Genomic DNA, 18320 nt, shown 5'->3' on the forward strand with positions numbered 1-18320 from the left:
TAACCGAGCTCCTTCCTGGACGTGACGTATCTGTAAATACCCAAGATAACAGAATGGTTCTAAAATATAATTCCGTTATTCTTCAGACTAAACAACATAACACTAATACTATTGGATACTTTGTGAGCATAAAAGGATTTCACTTCTCAAGCAGATAAAGTCACTTTATTTTCGATTATCAAGCAAATAAAGTCACTTTATTCAGTTTTAGTCATGTAAACACAGGGTCAAACAGAAGCATCAGTACATGAGATACAAACAAACGTGCCACATTAAATAAATATTAAATTAGTAATTTTATAGACAATATTAATAAAATAGGCACACATTTTATTTTTCCTTCTTCTTACTCTGCTCCTCTTCCTTCCGTTCCTCCAAGTAGCACTTCAGAATGTCGTTTAGCTGCTGCTCGCACTGGCTGGCATTTTGTAATCCACTTTCCCGTCCTAAAATCAGCAATAAACAGGATAATTACATCTCTCTTTACAGCATCCATCATGGAAACAGCCCCCGGCAGTGCTGACATCGATTTGCCCCAGAGTATCGACTGGCTGTGATATCTCTGCCTGGAAAATGGTTCTTCAGAGCTCGGCCACTAACAAGATGCTTTCTTTGATGTCAGCCAAGGAGGTAAAGTCCCATTACTGGATTAAAAACATGCTCTTTGAGTATAAAAACAGCTTGCAGGTAAAGCTGCAAATGTGCAACGTGCATTTTCCTGTGATATATTAGGTTTTATATGCAATAAATATTTAAAATTACATTTTATATGCAATAAATGTACCGGTTTATAGCTGTGCATACCACATACTTTATATATTATTATGTAGTATATATACATACACTATAAAGTTTAATTAAAGAAGCTGAGCTGCACAGTTTCAGAAACCCCAGAAAAGAAAATACTACCTTTGCAGTGGTGAATTACTCTTCCCCACAGCTTGTTCCTGCTTAAACAGGCCAGGTTTCCCACAATCAGCAAGTGCCTCTTTGCCCTCGTTAGTGCGACGTTCATCCTCTTCTCCGAGTCTATGAACCCAAACTGTCTGGTCCTGACACAGGACAAGACAATGACTTCCTTCTCAGCACCTTGGAAAGCATCTACAGTGGACACCTGGACAGGTTTCACTTCAAAAGCTTCAGAGCGAACCCCAGTGAGCAAACTCTGAATCTGTGGGCAAAAGAAACAGGGAAGGGGGTGAGTTTGGCTACTCAGAGTCAACCACTTTGCCTTGACAAAACACCCAACAAATCTGAGCCCGCACAAGATGTGAACTAGGAAACTAGAGAGTGCAATGTGGAGGGAAAATTGAAACTATGTGTTTTTTAATCATTCTTTGAATTAAAATAGCTTTATTAATTTTAGAGGCAAAAATGGGTACTTTTTAAATGCAAAAGAGCAATTATGGCAAACTACCCGTTTCTCACTTCTAGTTGACTCTTCTTAGTTGAAATGAAACCTGTGTTTAAAACAAAAAATACATTTAAGGAAGTGCTTTATTGATGATCCACTACACCTTATGCATCTGTGATTTATAAAGAGTAATCACACCAATAGCAGCTCCTTCTATTCCACTGGCAATCAGGGACTGGATGAGCTTGACTGCAAAGTGAGCCTCTGCCATGTTGGAAAAGCTGTTGTCTCTTTCGACCTGGAAAAGAGGGAGGAAGATTTCCAAATCAGCTCTCACAAGCAGAATGCAAAAAGGAATGGAGGAAAAACTACGATATTGACTTTATTTATGTAAGAAATGTTCAGTTTACCTGCTCCATGCCATTCACACTGTAAAAGCACAGCGTTGGAAGCCAGTCCAGTAAAGGAGCTCTGTCCTCCTGGGAAATGCCATCCCTGAGGTTCCCTCCGTAGAACAGCTCGTTGGCGATGGCACTGAGGGCAGGGTGACAGCGGTACTGTGTCCGGAGGAGTATTGCTTTATGTCCCTGAAAAAAATGGGGATAAAGGGTGACTAGGAAGTGTTCAAGGCTGGGTTGGGTAGTGGGTGGTGGTAGGTGGTGTCCCTGCCCATGTCAGGGAGTTGAATTAGGTGACCTTCAAGGTCCCTTCGACCCAAACCGTTCAATGATTCCACAATAATTTGCAAGGCTGAAACTCTGATCCTCTGACATCCGAACCAGAGTTTTCCTGGTGACTTCAGGGGACCTACATTTCCACCCTCCACCTTTTCCAGAGGTGTGGTTGGCAGGACCTACCATTAAGCAGAGCCGGTCAAAGAGGGTCTGCTCCAATCCCTGCTCATGGACACTCTCAGACCCTTGAATAGTTGGTGGTAATTGCTTGGGGTCTCCAACAAGGACGAGCTTTTCACACTGAAACCTGAATGGGAATGTGAAAAACCATGAAAGAAAGCTCTAAAACTGAGGCTGAACTGCTCATAACCAAAGTGTGTGTGCTGTGTTTATACATCCCACTGCTTTCCATCCGCCTCCCTGCTCCATCTTCCCATGGTTTAATAACACCTAAGGCCAGGCCTCCATTTAAAATTACTCTTCTTGCCCTCTAAGGTGAGACCTCGGGGTTCATGTGCTTAAAAAGATGTGGGGTTTGGCACTTCCAGGAGGTTGTGCCGCTGCTAAGCAAGTTATTTCCCTGCTGGAGCACCAAAGGAAGGCTGTACCTGGCGATGGGAAGGAGAGAAGCAGGTTCGGTCATCTGACTGCACTCATCCAGCATCACCACAGGAAACCTGAGAGCGTTCAGGCAGGGGAAGGGGCAGGCAGCACAGGTCACTCCAACCACTTTTACCTTTTAGAAGTGGGGGGAAAACGGGGAGACAAAAAGTTAGGACCGTTTCACAGTTCATCTCCGTGCAGTACACAACTGTAGCAGTAGAATTGCTACAGGCTATCTCACGTCACTGGTTCTCAACAAACTGCTCAGATCTGCTTTGTTACAATTGCTTCACAACAAGCTGTGACTATCTGAGGACTGAGGAGAAATGACTGGAAAGACCAGAAACTGAGGATATTTTTCTACAGGGAGTAGTAGTCTTTAAAGGTAATACTTTGATGAAAAGTTGCTTAAAATATATTTGAAATCTCCTTGGCGGTTGATACACAGCTCCAGGATAGATTTAGCTCAGTCTTAATCTTTTAACCTTTATGACTATATAAATTTTAGTTTCAAGGTGACAGTGCAGACGAGATGTAGTGAGAAATTTTTCTCTGCCCACCTTGAAAACTAAGTTGGCAGTATTAAATCAGATTGCAGTCGAGTTCAAAAAAGCTTTCTGTCTTACATCATTAAAAAAGAACTGCAAGTTCAACTCAGAGAAGTCTTACACAGGTAAGACACTAAGCTATACCCGTGGAATCAAACCTAACACTCACTTTATTTTTCAAAATTAGGAGCCTGGCAGGTATGAGAGGGAATTCCCAGTTTCCATACAGTGGGTTCTGTGGATAGGACACAATGAGTCCCCACTTTCCCATCCCATCTCTTTGACTGTACCTGTTGCAGGATGGTTTTATTGGTCCCCAGTTTGTGCTGCTCAATGCTCTTCCTGACATATATTTTTTCAGCTGGAGTCAAATCTTCTTTCATCAGAGCAAGCAGCTCTTTCAGCTGCTCGTTTTCATTTCCTGAGCCTGCATGTAAACTTCAAAAAAGATTTTGTAACATGCATTGCAGTGACTGAAAATAACAGTGCTTGGAAAAATGTGCAAAAATAATCATACTTTATACATAACAGTGCTTTAAAACAACATATTAACTTGTCCCAAATTGCTTCAGGTCCCATAAAAAGTTTCTTACCTGTGGGGAAGAATTGCTTTGGTGATCTTCCTAATACTTCCCACTCTGATAAAATCCTCAAATCCAAGATCGAGCAGGCTTCAGAGAAGAAGAGAAGACAGATGTTACAGAAATGGAAGAAGAAGCTTTGAAAGCTTTAAAAGTGGTTTTAAAAGGCACATCAGAACACTGAAGAACACAAACTCCTGCGATTAACCAGCTGAAGTAACTCAGGCCACAGTCTTTTAATACCAACACATTGATCTTTACCACTGTAAGTGCATTATTATTTCTGGAAGAAGAGGCTGTAAAAGCCTCAGTGACCCACCCCAGCAGTATCCTGTCCACAGCCACGTTGGTGGAAGAAGCAATGAGAAGTTTCCAGGGAGTTGGCCTTGGACCCTCCGTGGCTTCGCTGCTTTCAAAGAGCTGTACGAGGAACAAGATCACCACAGACAACAGGTAGCTCTTGCCAGCTCCAAAAACACCTGGGATTTTGGAAGAAAAAAGCCAAAGTTACAAGTGAAATAGAAGGAAATAGAAACCAGCAAGGAATAGTGTGTAATAGAAAAAAAAAATTATAAAATTAAGCAAAGCTGATACGTGACCAAAAGTGGGTTTAATTTGAAAAGAAAGAAGCACTCTGATTTTGTGCACAGATCTTTCTAGGGAAAAACTCAACACTTGTGTGAAATCCTCCAAAAGGCAGAATGTAAATTCCAGGATGAGGAGCTCTGTGCTGACAGAATAGATGTCTAATGTCATGGTCATTATCAGAGGGGTCTCATCCAGAAATTAATTTTCAGGAAGTGCCTGAAGTAGGTGAGGGGACAGCAGCATTATAAGAGGATACTTCATACACAGGCAGTTTATTCAAGCTCATCTTTTGGGCTACATTTCAAATAAGTCAGCGCTGAATTTGCCTTTAAGTCTGCCTGAAACTGTAAATATATGATGAAGGAAACAAAACTACCATTTCATCTCTGGGATATTTCCCTAACCCTGGCATTACATATTAATCAGACATTTGCTGCCTACCACGTATGATTGTGATGGGGAAGCTCTGATGTTCCTCCTCTGGGGCGCTATTCCCACACGAGGTCATCATCCGAGCGATGTGGATCAGCGACGTTGCCTGGTCCGGGTTCAGGGAGAACCTTTGGATCATCTCTTTAGCCAGACCCATGGCCACCTCAGAGCTGACAGGGCCAGCCCTCATTGAGCTTTTCAGGCTCATGGCAGGAGGAATAAATTTTCTTTTGTCGACTCTTTTAGGAGCATTTTCAGAATGACGATTCCTGAGGGCAAAAAATAGTCAAAAGCTGTGATACAACATCATTTGTATCTCTTGGTTCTGATATTCTCAGTGACCCAACACTGAACTGCTGAGGTTTTATGACCTGCCCACAGTATCACTGAACAGTAACTTACATGTTTAGTAGGTATGGGATTAGTGGTAATGTGGAGGGATTGAAGTGCTCCTCCATATTCCTTAAGGATGCCAGCTCCCCACTGGCATTGCAAACCAGCAGGGCGTGAACACACACTGAAAAAGGCCACAGAAAAATAAAAGTAGGAAGAAATTAAATGAGCCGAGATTTCACATCATTATAAAGCACCAAAAGGGTAATTAGCCAACTCTTTAATTTACAAACCAAACCAAAACAACCCCCAAACTTTGGCTCAAATCAACAGCAAAACAAAGGAACTTTTGTAAAATCACAGATTTAATACATGGTTTTTTACATAAATATATATTTTCTGTAGTGAGTTGTTTGGGATTGCTTTTTCTTTCTCAGGGACAGTACCAACATATTCCTGTTATTTACACTGTGACAGGCAACTTGCATTCTGTATTGTATTATTTTCTACATTATTTATATTATCCTCATTTCTTCCTCCCTCAGAATTTACCAGCTACTCTGCAGGTTTAATTGCATTAAGTGCTGTGTTCAAATCAAGTATTCAAAGATACAAGTGAAGAAAATAGTGTGAATTAAACCATGTCTGAGATTTGGGAAATTCTAATCTCTTCCTTCGTTGCTGGCTGGATTTCTTCGGAGTTGTTCCCCACAATTCTGAATTATTTGGTGTAGAACTCACTGTTTGATCTCCAGTTTGAGGGACTGTAGCCTTTCAATGGGAGCAATTCTATTTCACTGTTGGAGGATGGTCCAAAGAAAGCACTGCTTGCAATGAAAGTATCAATGGGATCAAAGTTCAGAGTCTTTGAAACCACCCAAATATCATCTGTCAAAAAAAATACAGAGTTCTCATAAGCTGCTCCTACTGCCACCTTTGAAATCAGATGCTTGGGATGTGCTTACCTTTGCTGTAGAGAGAAGAATGCTCCTTTTTGCTTAATTTGAGGTATAATTTGGGTTTGGAATCACCATCTAAGCTGGCAGGTGTATTCATAAATTTCTTGAACTTACTGTACCTCTGGGTTTGAATTTCAAAGGCTTTCCTGCGCAATTGTAATTTTAAGGAAAAGCATGTAAACTTATTGGCACATTTTGGATTCAGCACCAAAAATAAGAAAGCTCCACAGATTGGACCAAATCATACAGATTGTGGTGCTTGTTCATCATCTTGCATTAACAAGTTTTAAATACATTCCTCTTGCAAAATTCTCTCACATTCAGCCATAATGACATTGTTTGCTCCACAGTTAAGCAGCACAGAATAGCCCTTGATACAACTTCTGCTGTTAAAATCACAGTCTTGCAGAGAAAAAAATCAAAATCTCTCAGTAAAGATTAAATGAACGAGAATTCAAATGCAGCAGCTGTAAGGGATTTCATTAATCAAGTTGCTGGTAAGCAGGGCTAAAAAGAAATGCCATTGCTATCAATATTATTCCTTCTCTGATTTGGCTCTTACATGTCTTTACAGAACTGTAGCCTCTTTAAACAGAGTGAAAATGTCTCTTAAATGCTGCTGGAATCCCGAGCTGCTGCAATATTTATAAACTCTGAATTCGCACGGCACTGGAGAAAAGTGCAGAGGGTTTCAGGAATACCTCACCAAAAGCTGGCATTCCTCATAGAGAGCAATCTTTTGGCTTCTGAGGTATGTCCCAATGCTTTTGATGTCGTGGAGCACTGCACTGGGTCTGGATTTTGCCTGTGTGGGGTTCACGTCTTCTACCCACTTGAAAAACGAGCACTGCTCAGCTTTCGGGGCGTCACAGGCATAGAACAAACGACCCTGGAAAGGAGGGGGGGTGGAAAAACAGAGCATGAGCACTAAAACAAGCAAGGAAAAAAAGATAAAAAAAGGACCAGCACTTTCACCCCAAACTGTAAAAACACAGCACCTTGTTATGACCTTCTTTTTTAACCATAACCAGCTTAGCAGGGTGCATGTGGTTGCAGAGTGGAGCACAGCTGCCCTGGCTTTGCCCATCTTTCACTGATGTGTAAAATGATATGTCCACTTTGGAGAGAGCACTGTGCAATCTTTGGGACAGCTCAAACAGCATTATGTTCAGTTGCTCTTGAGAGAGAAAGCAGAAAATAAAGGAATTATTAGTAGAGCCTTAAAAATGCTTACGCGGGCACACAACGTTCAAGCAAATATATTTTCATTTGAAGATTTCAATCCTAAATCAAAATATTTAATCTGAGTCCTACAAGAAACCACATGACCTGCAAAATCCATGTATTGCAGGGAAAAAAAAAAAAAGCTTAGGAAAGCTTGGAAAGCAGGCACAAGGTTACATAGTTGAACAGAAGTGTGCTGTTCTTTTGGTTTGTCTTTGCAATTTTGGGCATAGATTGAATATATTTCAGTACACATAAAAAAAATCAAATGCAGCCAGTTCTAATGGGTGATGCTGAGGATTTCTGTCCCTCTTATCCTGCTTGGTGAAGCTTCAGAAATACCCTGTTTAAAAATGACAGCCTTGTACACAACACGGTGTCAGACTTACCTGTCAGAGCAGCTTTAAAAATCTGTTTGTAGTGAAGATGAGACTGAAACACAGCTGGGATGGAGATCTTTCTTTTAGGGAGATTAGCATGTTTCACTTTGTCCACGTTAGGAAAAGACAACTCAGAAATTGTTACGTCCTAAAAAGACCCAGAAAAGGAAACCAATAAAACTTGCAAGAGCCTGAAGGAGAAAAATAACTTATCCCTAAAGCTTGGGCTGCCTAATTTAGGATGCAACACGAGATTAAAATTTATCACTGCATTTATAGTAATACTTCCAAAGGCTGTAAATTATGTAAGTTATGTCACTGAAAATTATGTTTTTCAGTGCTAGGGGAAGGAGCACACAACCCCCATTAATCAGATGAAAATATAGCAAAGGTAGAACAAGGCTAGGGAAGGCAGAACCACATATATATATATATAAAAATATATATACACACACACATATATATATGTATATGTATATGTGGTATCAGTGCTTATTCAATGCCATTAACTTACTTTTCCACAGTTAAAATTGAAAAAATGTGTAGTATTTTAAAATCAGTGACTACGCCTTGAAGCAAGTTATAAGTGTTCTTCGAAACAACGTTGGCTTTCAAATTTAGAAAAACCCTTCTTGAAAACACATTCTTACCAATTACAGGTGACCAAACAGCCCAACAGCTTTTATTTCATCTTCCTGCCACCAACATTCTGATTACAAACCTAAATCTGGCACTGTGGGTGCCCAGGAATTACCTTTACAAAGGTAACTGTAAAGGTTAAAAGTCGAGCAGCTGCTGTTCTGCAGCTGAGACTCTTTTGTTTTGCTACAGAGGTAGAAACATTTCACCCCATTGCACTGATAATATCTTGCAGGAAATCAAAGAAATGCAGTTCCTTTGGCTGGAAAAATGTGTTTCTGCCACTTATACCTGTATATTTGCTTGAAGAGTTACACACCTGGCCCTCTCCTGTTCCGGCGTGGCAGCTCAGGTGACTCAACACCTTTTGTGTTGCCGCAGCCAAAGGTGTCCCACTTAAGTGCAGGGAAAGTAACTTCCCTTCAGAAATCCAATCTGGGGGGTTGCTGCTTGCACAGCATTCCCCAGGGGAGCTCTTGGATGTCAGCAGAGGGGCAGCACCGGGAGCGCTTTGATTCCCAGCTCCGCTCTCTCCCGTGTCACCCCGCAGCATACCAAGGATGCTCCGGGCACAGATGTCCTCAGTCTCTTCCCTGTCAGGGATCAAGTCACTCTGAGCACTGTTTTGATACTTCAGCCACTTGCTTTGTCTGTGTTGGGAAGTCACGTCAGGGAGCAGGGGTTGGACAGGTTCCCTTTGTCCGTCTTCCGCGTGCTCCCCAAACACAGAGGTCTCATAATTCCTGTCCTGGGGGCCGGGAGCACTGCTAGGAAATTCCATTGGCTCGCTGCATAAATTGCCTCCTGGAGAGCCCAAGGATTGCTGGAGCTCCTCGCTGGCAGTGGGATAAACCACGGCAGGAATCTCCTCGGTGGCAGGAAGGGTGACAAACGGAGTCCGGGTTTTAACGGTGGCTTTGGATCTCGGGAGGCTGCATTCCTCTGGGTAGCTGGATTTCCCCCCTGCTGTAGGGCAAAGACATCTTACAAATACAACTTGTAGCACTTAGGGATGGCACTTCAGATGTACAGAAAAGAATTTTAAGTTCTTCCTTTCACATCCTGTCTTTTAACTGGGAAGCTCCCTGGATCATGCCTGGGCAGTACCACACTAAATTTCCATACACCATGATTGATTTTTTTTGTGTGATTCTTTTAATTAATTTTAATTCTTTTAGATGCCCATATTCAGAAAACATTCTATAGCCACTCTACTTGTATAAAAGACAATTATTTAAACGTGGTTGTGTTTTGGAGGCCATTAATCTGGTAGTTTTGGTAGGTCACTGACACATGCCAACTGGAAAACACTGGAAAAAACTGGAAAACACTTGCTCCTTTTTCCAGAAAGATCACCACCAAAACTGTGAATTAATACTAAACAACGTAGATAAGGAAGCTTTTAGTACCAAAAAGCATCCTTTGCACTAAATTCATTATCAACAGTGACAGTCATTGATAGGTGTCAGCTGGAAGTGGGTCAGAGAACAGCTGAATATGGAAGAAAGCTAAAAGCAGTTAAATAAAAACATAAATATGACTTAGAAGCTTAGCTTACAGCCTTTATTTCCCCCAATTTAGAAGCTGATTTTTCTTTATAAAGCTAAATCACTCCACCGAGGTCTCTTTCAGGGGAATAGAATTGGCAGAGTAATTGTCTGTCATAGCACGACTCGCTGTGCTTCAAAAATCCTCAGAGATTTTCCAGCTAAAATACTGTAAGAGTGCAATTATAAACTGCAATGTCTTACTGAAAACAAAATCTGGGAGTTCTGGTTCACTTGGTAAGATCCCTTGTACCAGGGGCTCCTGGATGTCTCCAGTAGTTTCCTCATTTCCTGAAGGTTGAGAAATTGTAGAATCTGGATCAAATGAGGAAGTCACTTCTGATGAAATCTACAGGTGAAGAATTAATATGTTAAATGAATGACTGGAAAAAAACCCCTTGATTATAGCTCTTTTATCACTGTTCCCTCTCTCATCATTCTAAACAACTGAAGTGTGTTTCACAGTCAAGATAAAACAGTTTCAAAAATAAGAAATTGCCATGAATGCACAGGAAATAAAGCCAAAAATATCTAGAAAAGACAGTCAGTCCACACCTTGCCAGGTTCCCAGGAAGGCCACTGTGCTTGTCTCAGAGCAGAATGTGAAGGTGAGCCTGACACTGTCCATGCCGGCACTTCAGGATACACATGGAATGCCAGTGCTAGGAAAAACACAGTGAAGGACAGAAGTCATGCAGGAATTTTGAGGCCAGTTGCTGCCTTTTAACTTTTACTTCCACTTACGAGACTGATTTATTCTTGACTCTTCAGTCACATCAGACTCCATTTGAAAATTCCCTTCTCTGATACCATCCATATCATCCCCATGAAGACTTCTGGAACCTGGAGACTTTACAAAAAGAAAAAAAAGAAAAAAAGCATGAGCAAAAACTTGCTAGAAATTCAACTGCTTCTCTTCTGTTTTTCAGAGTGGAACTGATCAGAGAAGAAAAAAAACGAGTTAATGTTTTACCTGTCTGAAGTCAGAAAGGCCATAATTGCTTGAAAACAGGGGTGACAAAAATGTCCCAGCTGCAAAGTCCATGTTATGTGGGTACTGCTGCCATCCCAGCTGGGAGCAGGGAACTCTCACCATGACTTCACTAGCTGCTGATCCCTTTACTTGGTGCCCTTGGAATGCAACAGGCTACACAATACATTGGAGTCATCACTAACTGAAATAAATATCGCTCTGGAACTATCTACAGTCACTAAAGGTACTCTTCAATACATGCAACAAAAATAATCTGTTGGAAACTAGAAGACAAACAAAAAAAAAATCTGTTTTTTTCCTCAAAATTTCAGTTCAAGACTCTCCCTGGAAAATTTCCCACAGACACATATACTAAAAAATGATGAGAAGCCCATTATGAGACTGGTTAAAATTTTATTAGGACTCAGTGTAATAGATTACAAATAGTAAACCATTTCATTGCCATCTAAGGAACACTGTTCATTATGCTTCAGTCCCACAGGAATTGTACCTTTGGTTGCCAGTCACATGTCCCAGGGTCTCTTTGGGCTGCTGCTACTGGTAGAATATACGGCTCTGTCTTCTGTAATAAACTGTCCACAGAGCTGGGCTGCACAGAAAAAGTACCAAAACCTAATCAGCCTAACAATTTAATAACAATTTCAAGTGAAAATACAAGCTAGGGAATCTCTTGTATTTATACAAAAGAAGCATTTTAATGACAGCCTTTTTATTTGGAAGCCAGGACAATGCAGGACAGGATAAAGGACTTATGCTTGCCTAAAATCTTTAAGCTTTGGATGGATTGAAAGAAAAAGGCTATTACTGTGTGAAGTATCAAACACAAACAGATTTGCCAATATATTTCAACCCAAGTGCTAAAATTCCTAGGAATTGACTGGTAGGGAAGGAGGAGTACCAGTCATATTAATGTGATATTAAACATAACTAAATATTACCATTTGCATTAAGTTTCTTGTCATACAAGAGGCCTCCTGAATATTTATTGGCAAGAGGGTCTGCAAGAGGACCTCCTCTGTTTATTACCAGCTTCATAATCAATACCAAGAATTTTATTCCTGGTAGAAAACGAATTTATCTTGTACAGATAAATATATGTAGTCAAAAATGGGTTACCATAAGGCCAGAAGAATCAAAGTATGAACAGGAAGGTGCCTGTAAACTTTCTGAGTAAGGCATTTCTGTAAACTCTTTTATAGCTACAAGAGATGGAAAAGCATAATGAGTTACAGATAAAAGCTGGGGTTTTTAATGTGAAAACATCTGAATATTTACTGGGCTTACAAACCCAACCCCTGCAATGAATTGCAGTTAGGATTTAACTGAACTAAAGACACAGAGCTCACAATGTTGCTTTAAACACTAAAAACTGCATGAGGGAACCTATAAAACACATCACTCGAAAAATAAGATTCCTGGACATGAATTGTCCAAGAGAGACAAGAGCACAGAGGTCAAACAGATACAGACACACAGAATTCACTTTAAAACAGAAGCTGACCTAACCTTCATCTTTCCCAAGGGGTTCAAATGTCTCCTGGGAAGTCTCTGTCTCACAGAACACGCTGTTATTTTCCTCCATCTTTTGCAAGCTTTCTAAAGCTGTGCTATGTTGAGTCAAAGCCCTCAGAAGAGCAATATCATTCACCAGAGCAGGGAGACCTGAGGAGTTTTCAGCCACTCCTCTTTCACCTCTGCAGGCTGCAGGAGGGGTGTTTATGCTCTCTGAGTTTTCAAACTCTGTTTCCTCTGGAGATGAATGGCCTGTTCCTAAAGGATGCACAGAACTTGTGGAAAGGAGAGCATCTTCCTTATGTGACGTGCCAAATACCTGTTGATGGTCTCCTGCAATATATTGGAATGAGCCACTGCCAAGAGCTGATTTTGGTGACAAAGCCAGCAAAGGACTGCCTGGTTTAATGCCATCACTCCTACTCCCCCAGAAGTGTTCTGAGCCAACCTCTGGGGATTCCCTGCATCCAAGCTGGGTGACACCTTCTTCATCCGTGGCAGAAGTGATTCTGCTGGGAGAAATATCTGAAACACTTCCAGTTGCCTCAAACAGGCTGGTTTCAGGGTGACATTCCTTAACATTTGTGTCCCCAGGCACAGGATCAGAGTGCTGGTTTCTTATCTGTGGCGTGCCATTAATGGTGAGTGCTGCACAGCCAGCATGATCCTCTTTATTGCTTGGGGCTTCAAGACTTAATTGACTTGCATTCATCTCTTTTATGTTGTGTCCACCACCCAAAAGTTCCACTTCAGTTCTGCTCTGGCTTGCAGGGTCTTCTGCAACCCTCCTGGTATCTCTGACACTGGCTTCACAAAGCTCAGACAAAACACCCTCAGTGCAGTCACTTCCGTCATTCTCTCTGTCCAATGTTGAACATTTGGCTTCATTTTTGCTGTGTGTCACTCCTTCACAGAGGGAATGAGGTCTCAACACAGCATTTGGAGCTACATCCCCTCCCTCAGAGCAATCTGGGCTCTCTGAAGGTATGTCTCCCTCAGTGGGCTTCTTCACATCTCTTTCACACACTTCTTCACTGTCTGTGTCATTAAAATCAAAAGACTCCATTAGATTAAAGTTAACCTCCATCAGTTCTTCATCTGGACTACACCCTTTGCCATGCAAACTTAACTCCTCCTTAACAATTCCAACTTCAGTCAGTGTTAGATCCCCGGAGAGCTCCAGGTCACTGGGCACTGCCTCTGAATTTTGTCTTGGCTGAAGCTCGCTCTGCATCTTCACAGATGAATTCTCCCTAAGATCCTTAGTCCCTGACTGCTCCCCGTATCCAAAAGAATTGTTTTCAAAGGTGACTGGACTTGCTGAAGGTGAAATGTCATCTGAGGGCGGGACAAACTGGCTGTCACTCATTCCACTTATGGTGGACTCGGGTAGGAAGCAACTATTTGTGTTGCAGGGATCCTGCAAATCTTGACTTAAATTATTTACCTTTTTGTCGTGTCTCTGTCCTGTGGCTTCTTCACCATAAGGCTGTTCAGATGAATTCAGAGGCATTTCAGCATTCCAGTCCTTCTCATCATTTCCAGTTCCCTTCCCAAAAGGCAGGTGCTGAGTGTTTGGAACGATTCCTTTGGCAGGATCACCTGGAAAAGCAGGCAGGGCCGTGCTTTTTGGGTCACGTAAATCTGCATTTTTTGATGCCTGAAACCTGGAGAGACTTTCTGTAAGTGCAGCTGTTTGTTCTCCGTGTCCTTGTGCCGGTTTGGACTTCAGAAGAGCAATGATCTGTGCCGTGCTCCTGATGTTGTGGGACGCTGCCCCGGGACCAGTTTGCCCCGTAAGGAGAGGAGATTCTGGCTTCACCAGGACCTGAGCAGAGCTTTGTTTCTCTGTCCCCTCACATCTGTCAAGAAATGGAGCTGGAAGCAGCGAGGAGACAGACACGTGGTCTCTGTCATTGTCCCTACATCCACCTTCCTGGAAGCCTGCAGAGGGATTCGTGTCCGCATCCTCCTTGCGAATCGTGGAAAATAACGGAGAGGTGACATAAAACTGGGATGGAAAAGTCCCCTGGCACTGCTTAGATAAAGGCAACAATGTTAGTTTTTCTTCCTCTTCCACAGCTGGTGTTTTCTTTGCGACTTGGCGTGGCCCTTGGAACCCCTGGGAGAGAAATTTGAAATCAAATCACATTTTGCGATCAAACGTTGAACAAGGGACATAAAAATCTGAAACAAAACCACACCGTAAACTTCCTCTTCAGGCCAACAGGGAGGTGTCTTGGAGGCAGAAGACCAGGTCTGACACCATTTCTATCCACTGCTCTCCTTGGCTGATCTTCCAAAGGTTTTTCACTCGCTTTTGGTGCTTCGACCGTGATCAAATATCGTTCGCTTTCTAAATCGTCTCCAGCAGCCACCTAGAAAGGAGGGAGCAGCAGGGTGCACATAATAGTGCCATGTAAGAGAGAACAACACACAGATTTATTTTAAATAAATAGTCTTTTAAGTGCTTAGATGTAAAAAATTCAGATATTTAGACCCAGTGTATCACAGATGCCATATAAAGAAAGAAATATATATATATATAGACTAGAAAGCATCAGCACTTATCTTCAAGTTATGCTTATTTAATATATCCCTGTAATAACACTGCTTTTACCCCAAAGGAATAAAATTCCATAAAACCTTCTGGACAAACAATAAGACTTGTCAATAAGAAGAAGCTGTTTTCCCTTTTCATTATTTCCACTGCAGCAGAGCTTTATATCCACAACAAGAAAAATGGCCATTTTAGTTACCAACCCAGTGTTTGAAGCTCTGCCTGAAACACAAAGCACAGTCAGGCATCCAAATAACAACTCCAAGCAAACTGTACCTGAGATTTTATAAAAATACTCTCCAGGCATTGTCCTTTGTCATCAAACAAGGTGGCCTGCAATGAAAAAACGGGATTTTAAATAACCAGTTATTTCACAGAGCCACTAGACTGGCACTGGCAGTCCAGCAGTACCAGATGGGATTAAATCCAAGAGTATTAAATCTGAGTTTTCACCTGATTCCTGCCAGTTCTAATCCTCAGAACTCCATCTTGCCACGTTTTCGCTTTTTTTGTCTTTTGGTGAGTGTATAATACCTGTTTTAAACGTGCAAAATGTTGGAAAAATAAGGAGATATTTGAATAATACAGCGCCTGCAGTCTTTTAATTTATTCCTAATAATAATAATAGTACGCAGTGTTAAAAATCACTTACAGTAAATTCTTGAGAGGCCATTGCTTTGTCAAAACAGTCATTTATTTCACAAATATCCACATCTTCACACAGCCTGAGAGGCGGGGAAATGGTCAGAATTCACCAGAGCTGCGAAGGAAATGTGTGGACAAAGAATTACATGTCAGTTCACTTCTGTTTTCCCCTCAAAAGAACTTTTCTTGCAGCAAAAAAAAAAAAAAAACAAAACCAAAAAAACCAAAAATACCCCAGAAGCTGTTACCAGAATAATTTTGTGCCAGGTGTGGAGCTGGCCATGCATGTTCAACTCATGTAAAACGTTAATTATATTTAAAACACAACTGACTGCAGACCAGCCACCCGTGAAGGCAAACCTCTTCATGTATTTAACGTTAGACCGCAATAACACTTAAAATAAAGCTCAAAATAGCCTCTGGATGAGTGAGGAACAGTTTATATGAAGAAAGGGGGAAAGATTCCTGCCGTTTCTTTTGGCTGCCACCTCCTCGGTTGCTTAATGAGGTGAAAATCCATGGAAGTGGACATCCTTGGAGGACACGAAGTTACCACCTTTAAAGCCGCAGGATGGATGCGAACCCTTACAGTGATCGGAGGCAGAATGCCGCGGGAGCAGGGACGTGCAAAACAAACAAACCCACTGCCTCCTTTGCCAGCCCCCTCGTCCAGCAGCATTCCCTTCAGCGCCAAGGGGGGATTCCATTCCCCGAGGGACCGCGACCGCATCCCCCCACCGGTGACACCGCGATCCTACCCGGCGACCAGGATCAGGACCGGAATCAGGACCAGGATGGGAATCAGGCTCGGGATCGTGACTGGGATGGGGATTAGGAGCGGGACGGTGATCCCGGTGGCAGCCGCCGCCCTCTCGAACTTCCCGCCGCGGCGCCCCGCGTGACGTCACAGCTGCGCGCCGCCCGGCGGGGGAGGAAGTCACGTGTGCGCGGGGCCAGGCGCGCCCCCCGCCGCCCCCGCCGCTGCCGCCGTGCACGCGCGGGCGCCGCCGCCGCGGGGCTTTTCATCCCTTAAAAGGGGGAGGGGGGGGCGGTGGAACCCGGTAGCGCGTCGCGCCGGGACTGACGGAGATAACGGCGGTGGAGGAGCCGCGGACGGGGCGGGCCGAGCCAGTGTCTCTGCGGGGGTGGTGGCGGCGGCGGCGGCGACGACGGCAGGTTAGTGACTGGGAACGGGGTGCAGGTCTGTGGGTGGTGGCGACGGCAGGTTGGTGACTAGGGAAGGGGGTGCGGGCGTCTGGGTGGTGGCGACGGCAGGTCAGTGACTTGGGGTGCGGGTCTGTGGGTGGTGGCTACGGCAGGGGGCGCTGTCGCCCCCCTCGCGTGTTTCCCGCCGCTCGCGCGCTGCCCCCTCCCCTCGCGCTCCCCTCGCGGCGGGGGGGGCCGGTCGGTCCCCTCAGGTCGGTCCCCTCAGGCGATGGCGGGCGGGCGCCCTTCCCCTCAGCGCTGCGCCGCTCCCCGCCTGCCGCCCGCTCTGACCCCGACCTGCCCTCACCTGCGGCGCTGCCCGCCCCTGGGCATCCTGTTCTCCTGGTGTCCCGCTTCTCCCGGCGCCGGTGGCGCCTTCCTTAGGGCTCCTCACTGCCCCTGTCCCCCGGCGTCGCCCCGGAGTGCCGAGGTGGCTTGGCCCTGAGGCGACGCGCAGGTGACTCTTGGAGTCAAGGCTCATGTTGGAGGAGAGGATCCTGTGTTGAGAGGTGGGGGGACATGAGCAATAACGCTTTGGGCTAGTCTGCGCTTGCTTTCTTTAATATTTTATCCATACGAGGTCTGTGAGTAATTATATGAGCAGCACCTGCCGATCCCTTTACTTGATGCCCTTGGAAAAGCAACAGGCTACACAGATCACTGACTGGAGCTATCGCTGACTGCAGTGCTAAATGTGTGGTGGTCGATCCTGAGGACAAGCACGATTTAGCCAGTTGCTGGGCTGGCCAATATAAATTAGGGCCAGAAAAACCTGTTTCCCCTTTGTTTGAAGGGTAAAGAAGGTGAGGTTCTCCTATAGATATCCATTGGTTCTGGTAGAATGTAGCAGTAAAAACGGCAGCAGAATGCCTGGCTTTTGTATCCATCTCCATCCCGCTTCCAACTACTTATTCCTGCTGCTTCCTTTCTCCATCTCTGCTGCTTGCTCACCTCTTTAATCGGTTGGTTTTCCCCAGTGGGGAAGGACCAGAATTTAATTTTTAGGTCATAGAATTCACCTGAGTTACCAGAGGGTGAGAACTGTGTAGTGACTAAGGTGAGGGAGCTGGGCTGCCCTTCTGGTGTCGTATAGGTGAATCCACCTATTCCTAACTTGGTGCTGAGGGCATGTGTTTTAATTATAATCACGGAATCATTTAGGTTGGGAAAGACCTCTGAGATCATCAAGTCCAACCTTTCACCAGTCACCACCTTATCAACTAGACCAGAGCACTGAGGACCATGTCCAGTCACTTCCTGAACACAGATAAATCCCCTTTCCACCTCTTATGATGGTGGAAGGCAGGACTGACACAGAGGGGTTTGGAAACAGCCTTAACACTCATCCCTGTGAGGTGGAAGCAAAGCCTTTTCTGTTAGTGAGCACAGAGGTTTCATTAAACCTGTTAAACACCTTATACGTAGTTCTAAAATGATGTGTTGGTTTTGTTGCTTAAAATGGAGGACGAGCAGGAGCTCCAGTGTTTTTAGGTGAAGACATTTGTGCTGGTCCCCATGTATTTATCTCCTGTCCTTTTGCA

General features: G+C 43.7%; 2 protein-coding genes across 9 annotated transcripts in view; one reads left to right on the plus strand and one right to left on the minus strand.

Annotated features, from left to right (window-relative positions):
• Window positions 1–17234, minus strand: ZGRF1 (zinc finger GRF-type containing 1). Of its 4 annotated transcripts, none has more exons than XM_051804892.1 (29): window positions 17087–17234; window positions 15581–15688; window positions 15382–15462; window positions 15205–15261; window positions 14573–14746; window positions 12363–14490; window positions 11973–12055; window positions 11347–11445; window positions 10836–11009; window positions 10607–10712; window positions 10418–10524; window positions 10067–10211; window positions 8635–9281; window positions 7686–7824; window positions 7071–7249; window positions 6774–6961; window positions 6079–6218; window positions 5855–6001; window positions 5183–5297; window positions 4790–5049; window positions 4080–4239; window positions 3773–3850; window positions 3470–3617; window positions 2637–2764; window positions 2212–2335; window positions 1765–1941; window positions 1518–1652; window positions 910–1171; window positions 1–446 (listed from the first exon to the last, which is right to left on the minus strand). In XM_051804892.1, the coding sequence occupies exons 2-29, from the start codon at window positions 15599–15601 to the stop codon at window positions 331–333; spliced, it is 6318 nt and encodes a 2105-aa protein (XP_051660852.1). In that variant the 5' UTR covers window positions 15602–15688; window positions 17087–17234; the 3' UTR covers window positions 1–330. The 4 variants fall into 4 exon arrangements, with proteins under 4 accessions (XP_051660852.1, XP_051660853.1, XP_051660851.1 ...); XM_051804893.1 differs by lacking the exon at window positions 17087–17234 and adding an exon at window positions 16332–16488 and having other exon boundaries at window positions 8635–9278; XM_051804891.1 differs by lacking the exon at window positions 17087–17234 and adding an exon at window positions 16332–16488.
• LARP7 (La ribonucleoprotein 7, transcriptional regulator) overlaps window positions 16581–18320 on the plus strand; it is a 23268-nt gene continuing 21528 nt past the window's right edge. For 4 of the 5 annotated variants that reach the window (XM_051804903.1, XM_051804905.1, XM_051804906.1 and 1 more), the window contains exon 1: window positions 16581–16749. The gene's annotated coding sequence lies outside the window, so the exon portion shown is untranslated. Of the gene's footprint in view, window positions 16750–17189; window positions 17289–18320 lie in introns of those variants that run through there. The other variant, XM_051804904.1, reaches the window with a different exon arrangement.

This window comes from Manacus candei, unplaced genomic scaffold, assembly GCF_025592945.1.
Source record: "Manacus candei isolate 608988 ecotype Guabito, Panama unplaced genomic scaffold, ASM2559294v1 h1tg000062l, whole genome shotgun sequence".
NCBI classification, from domain to species: domain Eukaryota; kingdom Metazoa; phylum Chordata; class Aves; order Passeriformes; family Pipridae; genus Manacus; species Manacus candei.